This window comes from Triticum urartu, chromosome 2 (assembly GCF_003073215.2).
Source record: "Triticum urartu cultivar G1812 chromosome 2, Tu2.1, whole genome shotgun sequence".
NCBI lineage: Eukaryota > Viridiplantae > Streptophyta > Magnoliopsida > Poales > Poaceae > Triticum > Triticum urartu.
The window spans coordinates 81,375,273-81,387,501 of record NC_053023.1 but is presented as its reverse complement, the minus strand read 5'-3'; the positions used below and the strand labels follow the sequence as shown (position 1 = coordinate 81,387,501).

Genomic DNA, 12,229 nt, shown 5'->3' with positions numbered 1-12,229 from the left:
CTGAAAATTTAATATGTTTTTTCTAGAATATTTGAGAATATCTGGCACTAAGAACACATCAGGGGGACCCACCACATGCCCACGAGGGTGGAGGGTGCGCCCTACCCCCTGGGTGCACCCCCTGCCTCGTGGACCCCACGTGGGTCCCCTCCACTTATCCTTGCACCGACACACTTCATCTTGCTCCAGATAAAATCACCCACCAGCTCAAACCCGAGTTCTTGCTCATCTTGCTGCCATTTTCAATCTCCTTGCTCAAAGCCCCATTCGCAAAACTGCTTTGGGGGATTGTTCTTTGGTATGTGACTCCTCCAATGGTCCAATTAGTTTTTGTTCTAGTGCTTTATTTATTGCAAAATTTTGCTGCTTAGGTGACCCTGTTCTTGAGCTTGCATGTCAAATTTATGTGGTTGATACGTCTCCAACGTATCTATAATTTATGAAGTATTCATGCTATTATATTATCTGTTTTGGATGTTTATGGGCTTTACTAAACACTGTTATATTATTTTTGGGACTAACCTATTAACCCGAGGCCCAGCCCAAATTGTTGTTTTCTTGCCTATTTCAGTGTTTTGAAAAAAGGAATATCAAACGGAGTCCAAACGGAGTGAAACCTTCAGGAGAGTTATTTTTGGAACAGAAGCAATCCAGGAGACTTGGGGTAGACGTCAGGGAAGCTTCGAGGAAGCCGCAGGGCAGGGAGGCACGCCCTACCCCCTGGGCGCACCCCCACCCTCGTGGGCCCCTCGTGGCTCCCCTAACCGACTTATTTCGCATATATATATACATTAATATACCCTAAAACACTGGAGAGCAGAATAGATCGGGAGTTCCACCGCCAGAAGCCTCCGTAGCCACCGAAAACCAATCTAGACCCGTTCCGGCACCCTGCCGGAGGGGGGATCCCTCTCCGGTGGCCATCTTCATCATTCCGGCGCTCTCCATCATGAGGAGGGAGTAGTTCACCCTCGGGGCTGAGGGTATGTACCAGTAGCTATGTGTTTGATCTCTCTCTCTCTCTCGTGTTCTTGAGGTGGTACGATCCTGATGTATCGCGAGCTTTGCTATTATAGTTGGATCTTATAATGTTTCTCCCCCTCTACTCTCTTGTGATGAATTGATTTTTCCCTTTGAAGTTATCTTATCAGATTGAGTCTTTAAGGATTTGAGAACACTTGACGTATGTCTTGCATGTGCTTATCTGTGATGACAATGGGATATCACGTTATCCACTTGATGTATGTTTTGGTGATCAACTTGCAAGTTCCGTGACCTCGTGAACTTATGCATAGGGGTTGGCACACGTTTTCGTCTTGACTCTCCGATAGAAACTTTGGGGCACTCTTTGAAGTTCTTTGTGTTCGTTGAATAGATGAACCTGAGATTGTGTGATGCATATCGTATAATCATACCCACGGATACTTGAGGTGACATTGGAGTATCTAGGTGACATTAGGGTTTTGGTTGATTTGTGTCTTAAGGTGTTATTCTAGTACGAACTCTTGAATAGATCGATCAGAAAGAATAACTTCGAGGTGGTTTCATACCCTACAATAATCTCTTCGTTTATTCTCCGCTATTAATGACTTTGGAGTGACTCTTTGTTGCATGTTGAGGGATAGTTATATGATCCAATTATGTTATTATTGTTGAGAGAACTTGCACTAGTGAAAGTGTGAACCCTAGGCCCTGTTTCCTAGCATTGCAATACCGTTTACGCTCACTTTTGTCATTAGTTACCTTGCTGTTTTTATATTTTCAGATTACAAAAACCTATATCTACCATCCATATTGCACTTGTATCACCATCTCTTCGCCGAACTAGTGCACCTATACAATTTACCATTGTATTGGGTGTGTTGGGGACACAAGAGACTCTTTGTTATTTGGTTGCAGGGTTGTTTGAGAGAGACCATATTCATCCTACGCCTCCCATGGATTGATAAACCTTAGGTCATCCACTTGAGGGAAATTTGCTACTGTCCTACAAACCTCTGCACTTGGAGGCCCAACAACGTCTACAAGAAGAAGGTTGTGTAGTAGACATCAGTGGTCAAGAGTAGCTTTAATGCATGATATAGCCTCTAGGCACTTGTAGGAGTAGTTGCTATCAATTTTGTTGAGTTTGGTTCACTTTTATTTTGAGTCACTAAAAATTTCAGAAATTTTTCAGAGGAAGAAATATGTTTAGGAAAATGTACCAAGGTGGTTCCTCAAGGAAGCAAGGCCCAAGGCCCGCAATACGCGAGCTGGACAATGAACTACCAAGAGAAGCTCAAGTGCAGCCTTGTGAATGGCCGTCAGAAAATTTCATGGTCCAGGCAGGAATTAAGGAGGAATTTGAAGCTTATGTGCGTAACGCTGAGCTTGAGGGCTCCGTGGAAGATAAGTGCCCTCAGTACTACTACCTCACTGATTCCTTTGTGAGAAGATTTAAATTTACATCATCACGCAATTCTCAAACCGTCCTGTTTGATCTTTATGATAAATCTTATACCATGGACTTAGAAGATTTTAATACTTCTTGTAAACTCCTGCAGTGGGGTAGTGCTAGTGAACCTCGCAAATCTTAATTTAAAAAATTTCTTGCTAGTATCACTATGGGGGAATCTAGAGAAATAACACAAGCTACCATAGGGAGCATTCATTTTCCTGCCATACATTATTTTGCTCTCTTTATAGGTAGATGCATTAATGGTAAGGATGAGGCTTGTCACATGTGTGTTCTAGATCTTAGTGTTCTCAAGAGTGTTGTATTAGGACATAGACAATATAACTTGGGGGCTATTGTTGCACGTAGGTTTCATCTTAATAGTTTAACTGGAGATTTGTTTGGTGGAATTTATGCAACTCGTGTAGCTAACTTTCTTGGTATACCCATACATGGGGATGATATTGAGTTGCCTCCTGCTTATCTAGATTATAATGCTATGGTTCGTCATCAGTTTGTTGAGAGGAACGATCAGTTCCTCCAGTACCAACTAATCTTTGACAGACGGCGCACCTTCCACGTTGCTCTCCCTGCTCCTACTTTCTTTGACTTTTAGACAAAATGGAGATATGTTATAACCAGGGAGGAGGTGAGCGAGTACGAGAGGAGGATGGAGGCAGCTCGCCTCCAAGCTGCAGCTCATGACGCAATTGCCGCTGCCTCTCAGTACGACCCCAGCTACAACTTTGATCCTTGGGCATATACCAACTTAGGCCAAAAGCCTAAGCTTGGGGGAGTACGTATTTCTCACCGACATTACATTTATGTTCACACACTCATGCCAGTTGTCGGTGCTCATACTTTTTCATTGTATCATCCATGCTAGTTTATTTTCTTTTTAAGCTTTCTTCTTGTGTGTTTGAAAATCCTTAAGAAAAACCAAAAAAATTAGTTGTAGCCTTTAGCTAGTTTACTTTCCATGCCTGTAGCGTCAGTAATTAAAAAGAAAACCCAAAGAGATTTCTCGTTCTTCTTTTGCTTGTTGGGAGCTTTCCCGTGTAAATAGTTTTGTTCCTTTCCTTTTCTTCGGGGGTCGAGAGGAGAATACCAGGATGAAAATGTTGAGTGGCTCTTATATGCATTATTGTTGATCTAACGAAGAGCCCATATTACCTTGTCTTCTCCCATGTATTGAATGCTTGCAGATTCCAGCTTAGTCCAATGCACGTGCACTATTATTATTATCACACTATTCGGTTGTGCAAGTGAAAGGCAATAATGACGATATATGATGAACTGATTGAGATGAGAAAAGCTGGTATGAACTTGACCTCTCTTGTTTTTGTAAATATGATTAGTCCATCATTCCCGATTCAGCCTATTATGAATGAAACATGTTTGCAATGATAGTTAGAGATTATAGTTGCTTATGCATGCTTAATTTGCTAGGAGTTTATAATGGTTTACCTTGCGTGCCAACATGCTATTAAAATGGTTGTGATGTGGTATGATAGGGTGGTATCCTCCTTTGAACGATTTGAGTGGCTTGACTTGGCACATGTTCACGCATGTAGTTAAAACAAAATCAACATAGCCTCTACAATATTTATGTTCATGGTGAATTATATCCTACTCATGCTTGCATCTGGTGTTGATTAATTTTAATGCATGTTCATGACTGTTGTCGCTCTCTAGCTAGTCGCTTCCCAGTCTCTTTCTAGCCTTCACTTGTACTAAGCAGGAATACTGCTTGTGCATCCAATTCCATAAACCCCAAAGTTATTCCATATGAGTCAACGATATATACCTACCTATATACGGTATCTACCTGCCGTTCCAAGTAAATTTGTATGTGCCAAACTCTAAACCTTCAAATAAACATTCTGTTTTGTATGCTCAAATAGCTCATGTATCAACTAGGGTTGTCTGTATCTTCCATGCTAGGCGGGTTATTCTCAAGAGGACTGGACTCCGCTCCTCACTCACGAGAAAATGGCTGGTCACTGGGATGCCCAGTCCCTTGCTCAAATCGAATCAAAATAATTGCAAACAAAACTCCCCCAGGATTGATGTTAGTTGGAGGCACCCATTGTTTCGGACAAGCCATGGAATGATGCTTGTTGGTGGTGGGGGAGTATAAACTTTACCATTCCGCTTGGGAACCGCCTATAATGTGTGTAGCATGGAAGATATCGAGATCTCTCGGTTGTTATGTTGACAATGAATGTATACCACTCAAAACATTATTCATCTCTATTTCAAAATCGAGCTCTGGCACCTCTACAAATCCCTGCTTCCCTCTGTGAAGGGCCTATCCATTTACTTTTATGTTGAGTCATCATTCTCTTATTAATAAGCACCAGTTGGAGAGCACCACTGTCATTTTCATGTATTATCGTTAGTTTACATTGAGTATGACTTGACTGGATCTCTTTTACCATGAATTACAATGTCTAGTCAATCCTTGATCTTTAAAGGTGCTCTGCATTTATGTTTTGCGGTCTCAGAAAGGGCTAGCGAGATACCATCTTGTTATATCATATTATGATTGTTTTGAGAAAGTGTTGTCACCCGAGATTTATTATTATTGCTCGCTAGTTGATTATGCCATTGATATGAGTAAACATGAGACCTAAATGTCATTGTGAATATGGTTAGTTCATAATCTTTCCTGAAAACTTGAATGCTGGCTTTACATATTTACAACAACAAGAGCAAACAGAGTTTGTAAAAGTTTTTCTTTATCACTTTCAGTTTATCAACTGAATTGCTTGAGGACAAGCAAAGGTTTAAGCTTGGGGGAGTCGATACTTCTCGCACGTATCTACTTTTCCAAACACTTTTGCCCTTGTTTTGGACTCTAACTTGCATGATTTGAATGGAACTAACCCAGACGGATGTTGCTTTCAGCAGAATTGCCATGGTGTTATTTATGTGCAGAAACAAAAGTTCTTGGAATGACCTGAAACTCCACGGAGATTATTTTTGGAAATAATAAAAAATACTGGCAAAGAATCAAGGCCAGGGGCCCCACACCCTAGCCACGAGGGTGGGGGCGCGCCCCTTGCCTCGTGGGCCCCCTGAAGCTCCACCGACCTCAACTCCAACTCCATATATTCGTGTTCGGGGAGCAAAAAATAAAGGAGAAGGATTCATCACATTTTACGATATGGAGCCGCCGCCAAGCCCTAAACTCTCTTGGCCCTAAACTCTCTTGGGAGGGCTGATTTGGAGTCCGTTTGGGGCTCCGGAGAGGGGAATCCATCGCCATCGTCATCATCAACCTCCTCCATCACCAATTTCATGATGCTCACCGCTGTGCGTGAGTAATTCCATCGTAGGCTTGCTGGATGGTGATGGGTTGGATGAGATTTATCATGTAATCGAGTTAGTTTTGTTAGGGTTTGATCCCTAGTATCCACTATGTTCTGAGATTCATGTTGCTATGACTTTGCTATGTTTAATGCTTGTCACTAGGGCCCGAGTGCCATGATTTCAGATATGAACCTATTATGTTTTCATGAATATATGTGAGTTCGTGATCCTATCTTGCAAGTCTATAGTCACCTATTATGTGTTATTGTCGGCGTTCTAGGAACGGGGGTCCCCAGACTTGCCTTCCTGTGGCCCGTAGCGTGGCTCCACCAGCGGCCCCGTATGGCCCATCTTCACCAGCAAACACCCAAGACCCTCGCGAGGGGCCAAGCCTCGCGAGGCGGACGACGCAAGACCTCCTCAGGGGCGGCCTCACCAGGCTGGCTCGCGAGGGGCAGAGAGATCAAGGCAAGACGAACCTCGCAAGGTTCCAATGATGTAAGCCATGACGATCAAGACCAGGTGGGCGCCAGGCGGGCACCAGCATGCATAGTATCCTCGTTCCCTCTTTGGTGTTAAGGAGGCAAGCGCAGGAGAGGAGTTCCGAGGCATCAGGCAAAGATTTCCATATCGGTGCAAGAAGACCAAGACCAGTAGGACGGCAGGATGGAGGTAACCATGGAGCCCAAGACGGCGTCACCACCAGAGCCTTTGGCAGGCGAAGACTACTTTTGTCAGGATAGCTTGTACTAGCTGTCCCCCTTCAAATTGGCCATTGTGGGATCCCTTCCTGCTCAATATTTGGGAAGAGGACCAGGGCCTCTATAAATAGGACTAGCCACCACCATAGCTAGGGATCTCATCTGGGGTCGGGGCATCTCATCTTGGATCGGAGCCATTGCATCCTTAGCCTCACACAAGTTCACCAATCACAAGAACACCTCTCCTCAGGAGGCTGTTCTTCCGTTGTAACTGTTCATCCTTAGCCCAAGAGGCAATCCACCACAACACACTGGAGTAGGGTATTACACCACAAAGGTGGCCCGAACTAGTATAAATCTTGTGTCTCATGTTCTTTGGGTCAGTCAAGCTAGGCCGTGAGATCGTTGAGTGTGCGAGCTAGATAAGGGGGAGATCTTCGTGCGCACCCCAGTGTTCGAACCTCAAGGGTTTTGCCAGAACCTGAAATCCGACAGTTATGATCCGTTAACCCCGAAGTGACAATAATCGGGATACTTACCGGTGATGACCGTAGTTTAAGGAGTTCATGTATTCCCTAAGTGTTAATGTTTTGGTCCGGTACTCTGTTAAAAGGAGGCCTTAATATCCCTTAGTTTCCCATAGGACCCCGCTGACACAGGAGGGTAGGACAAAAAGATGTCATGCAAGTTCTTTTCCATAAGCACGTATGACTATATTCGGACTGGAGCTAGTTCTTTGTCACCCTATGTTATAACTGTTGCATGATTGATCGCATCCGACATAATTATCCATCACTGATCCATTGCCTACGAGCTTTTCATACATTGTTTTTCGCTTATTTACTTTTCCGTTGCTACTGTTACAATCACTATAAAAACAAAAATATTACTTTCGCTACCATTACCATTAACATCATATTACCTTACTACTAAATACCTTGCTGCAGATATTAAGTTTCCAGGTGTGGTTGAATTGACAACTCGGCTGCTAATACTTGAGAATATTCTTTGGCTCCCCTTATGTTGAATCAATAAATTTGGGTTGAATACTCTACCCTTGAAAACTGTTACGATCCCCTATACTTGTGGGTTATCAGGGACGTAGAGTTTTACCTCCATCAAGAGGGCCCGAACCTGGGTAAAACATCATCTCCTTCATTCTTGTTACCCTTGATCTGAGATCCATAGCTCCGGACCCCCTACCCCGAGGTCTGCCGATTTTGACACCGACACTAAGCTTGGGGGAGTTGATATGTCCATTTTGCATCATGTTTTACTACTGTTAATTATAAGGTTTTTTATCACTATAACACTTTGTGATGCAATTCTAATGCCTTTTCTCTCTTAATTTGCAAGATTTACATGAAGAGGGAGATTGCCGGCACCTGGAATTCTGGACCTGAGAAAGCTATATCAGAGATACCTATTTTGCACACCTCCAAATGAGCTGAATTTTCATGGAGATTTTTTATGAAATATATAAAAAATATTGGGGCAAGGAAGTACGAGAGGTGACCCACTGATGACCCACAAATATAGGTGAGGGAGTCCTAGATTAGGGGGTCCTCGGGCGTCTGGACAGTGGTACGTAGGCTGGACTGATGGACAGTGAAGATGCAAGACCGAAGACTCCCACCCGTGTCTGGATGGGACTTTCCTTGGCGTGGAAGGCAAGCTTGGCATCCCAATATGAAGATTCCTTTCTCTGTAACTGACTTTGTACAACCCTGGTCCCCTCCGGTGTCTATATAAACCGGAGGGTTTAGTCCGTAGAGGCGCGGAACAATCATAATCAGATAGGCTAGACTTCTAGGGTTTTAGCCATTACGATCTCGTGGTAGATCAACTCCTGTAACCCACATACTCATTAATATTAATCTAGCAGGACCTAGGGTTTTACCTCCATCAAGAGGGCCCGAACCTGGGTAAACATTGTGTTCCCTGTCTCCTGTTACCATCAACCTCAGACGCACAGTTCGGGACCCCCTACCCAAGATCCGCCGGTTTTGACACCGACATTGGTGCTTTCATTGAGAGTTACGCTGTGTCGTCACCAAGAAGTTAGATGGCCCCGTCAATCATCCACAACAACATTGTCCAGGGAGAAACCTTCCTCCCCGGACAGATCTTCGTGTTCAGCGGCTTCACACTGCAGGCCAACTCGCTTGGCCATCTAGAGCGGATCGATAGCTACACCCTTGGCCATTAGGTCAGATTTGGAAGCTTGAACTACGTCGTGGACATCCGCGGAGACTTGATCTTCGACGGATTCGAGAGCGTGGCAGTAGCCGCTCCATGTCACCACGATGAACATGGCTTAAATCTGTCATCGAACTACACCCAGGAGATAGAACCTGCAACTGCTCCAGCCTTAGATCTGGAGCGGGTCACGCCATCCGAGGACGGGGGGCTCAACCCCGCCACGGAGGCCGCAGACTCAGCGGCGTTGGAGCCGCACACAGACCCAACCTTAAGTGAGCTCTGCGTTGCCAGAACCTCGGACACGCTGCCGGCCACAGGTTCCAAAGCATGTGCGTCCACGCACGACGAGCTTGACCGGGCATCGATCGTCGAATTCAGCTCCTTGGACATCTGATAACCCACAAGTATAGGGGATCGCAACAGTTTTCGAGGGTAGAGTATTCAACCCAAATTTATTGATTCGACACAAGGGGAGCCAAAGAATATTCTCAAGTATTAGCAGCTGAGTTGTCAATTCAACCACACCTGGAAACTTGATATATGCAGCAAAGTGTTTAGTAGCAAAGTAATATGATAGTAGTGGTAATGGTAGCAAAAGTAATATTTTTGGTATTTTGTAGTGATGATAACAATAGCAACGGAAAAGTAAATAAGCGAAGAACAATATATGGAAAGCTCGTAGGCATCGGATCGGTGATAGAGAATAATGCCGGATGTGGTTCATCATGTAACAGTCATAACCTAGGGTGACACGGAACTAGCTCCAATTCATCAATGTAATGTAGGCATGTATTCTGAATATAGTCATACATGCTTATGGAAAAGAACTTGCATGACATCTTTTGTCCTACCCTCCCATGGCAGCGGGGTCCTAGTGGAAACAAAGGGATATTAAGGCCTCCTTTTAGTAGAGTACCGAACCAAAGCATTAACACATAGTTAATACATGAACTCATCAAACTACGGTCATCACCGGGAGTGGTCCCGATTATTGTCACTTCGGGGTTGCCGAATCATAACACATAGTAGGTGACTATGGACTTGCAAGATAGGATCAAGAACTCACATATATTCATGAAAACATAATAGGTTCAGATCTGAAATCATGGAACTCGGGCCCTAGTGACAAGCATTAAGCATAGCAAAGTCATAGCAACATCAATCTCAGAACATAGTGGATACTAGGGATCAAACCCTAACAAAACTAACTCGATTACATGATAAATCTCATCCAACCCATCATCGTCCAGCAAGCCTACGATGGAATTACTCATGCACGGCGGTGAGCTTCATGAAATTGGTGATGGAGGATGGTTGATGATGACGACGGCGACGGATTCCCCTCTTTAGAGCCCCGAACGGACTCCAGATCAGCCCTCCTGAGAGAGTTTAGGGCTTGGCGGCGGCTCCATATCGTAAAATGTGATGAATCCTTCTCCTTTATTTTTTGCTCCCCGAACACGAATATATGGAGTTGGAGTTGAGGTCGGTGGAGCTTCAGGGGGCCCACGAGGCAAGGGGCGCGCCCCCACCCTCGTGGCTAGGGTGTGGGGCCCCTGGCCTTGATTCTTTGCCAGTATTTTTTATTATTTCCAAAAATAATCTCCGTGGAGTTTCAGGTCATTCCAAGAACTTTTGTTTCTGCACATAAATAACACCATGGCAATTCTGCTGAAAACAGCGTCAGTCCGGGCCAGTTCCATTCAAATCATGCAAGTTAGAGTCCAAAACAAGGGCAAAAGTGTTTGGAAAAGTAGATACGATGGAGACGTATCGACTCCCCCAAGCTTAAACCTTTGCTTGTCCTCAAGCAATTCAGTTGACAAATTGAAAGTGATAAAGGAAAACTTTTACAAACTTTGTTTGCTCTTGTTGATATAAATATGTAAATTCAGCATTCAAGTTTTCAGCAAAGATTATGAACTAACCATATTCACAATAACTCTTAGGTATCATGTTTACTCATATCAATGGCATAATCAACTAGCGAGCAATAATAATAAATCTTGGATGACAACACTTTCTCAAAACAATCATAATATGATATAACAAGATGGTATCTCGCTAGCCCTTTATGAGACCGCAAAACATGAATGCAGAGCACCTTTAAAGATCAAGGACTGACTAGACATTGTAATTCATGGTAAAAGAGATCCAGTCAAGACATACTCAATGTAAACTAATAGTAATGAATGCAAATGATAGCGGTGCTCTCCAACTGGTGCTTTTTAATAAGAGGGTGATGACTCAACATAAAAGTAAATAGATAGGCCCTTCGCAGAGGGAAGCAGGGATTTGTAGAGGTGCCAGAGCTCGGTTTTGAAATAGATATGAATAATATTTTGAGTGGTATACTTTCATTGTCAACATAACAACCAAGCGATGGCGATATCTTCCATGCTACACACATTATAGGAGGTTCCCAAACAGAATGGTAAAGTTTATACTCCCCCTCCACCAACAAGCATCAATCCATGGCTTGCTTGAAACAACGAGTGCCTCCAACTAACAACAGTCCCAGGGGGAGTTTTATTTGCAATTATTTTGATTTGATTTGCATAAAGCATGGGACTGGGCATCCCGGTGACCAGCCATTTTCTGGTGAGTGAGGAGCGGAGTCCACTCCTCTTGAGAATAACCCGCCTAACATGGAAGATACGGACAACCCTAGTTGATACATGAGCTATTTGAGCATACAAAACAGAATGTTTATTTGAATGTTTAGAGTTTGTCACATACAAATTTACTTGGAACGGCAGGTAGATACCGTATATAGGTAGGTATGGTGGACTCATATGAAATAACTTTGGGGTTTATGGAATTGGATGCACAAGGAGTATTCCCGCTTAGTACAGGTGAAGGCTAGAAAAGACTGGGAAGCGACCAGCTAGAGAGCGACAATAGTCATGAACACGCGTTACAATTAATCAACACCGAATGCAAGCATGAGTAGGATATAATGCACCATGAACATAAATATCGTAGAGGCTATGTTGATTTTGTTTCAACTACATGCGTGAACATGTGCCAAGTCAAGCCACTCGAATCGTTCAAAAGAGGATACCACCCTATCATACCACATCACAACCATTTTAATAGCATGTTGGCACACAAGGTAAACCATTATAAGCTCCTAGCTAATTAAGCATGGCATAAGCAACTATAATCTCTAATTGTCATTGCAAACATGTTTATTCATAATAAACTGAATTAGGAATGATGAACTAATCATATTTACAAAAACAAGAGAGGTCGAGTTCATACCAGCTTCTCCCATCTCAATCAGTCCATCATATATCGTCATAATTGCCTTTCACCTGCACGACCGAATGATGTGAATAAATATAACAGTGCACGTGCATTGGACTAAGCTGGAATCTGCAAGCATTCAATAAACAGGAGAAGACAAGGCAATACGGACTCTTGGTTAAATCAACTATAATGCATATAGGAGTCACTTCAACAATTTAATTATGGTCTTCTCCTATCGACCCCCAAAGAAAAGAGAAGAAATAAAACTATTTACATGGGAAAGCTCCCAACGAGCAAAAGAAGAACATGAAATCTTTTTGGTTTT

The 12,229-nt window shown here is 43.4% G+C and overlaps 1 protein-coding gene across 1 annotated transcript in view; it reads right to left on the bottom strand.

The window, feature by feature from the left end:
• LOC125535172 (myosin-4-like) overlaps window positions 1–9,042 on the bottom strand; it is a 223,438-nt gene extending 214,396 nt beyond the window's left edge. The window contains exon 1 of the mRNA XM_048698218.1: window positions 8,915–9,042. Coding sequence (XP_048554175.1) covers window positions 8,915–9,042 — 128 coding nt within the window. The remainder of the gene's footprint in view (window positions 1–8,914) is intronic.
• Window positions 9,043–12,229: the final 3,187 nt, after the last annotated feature.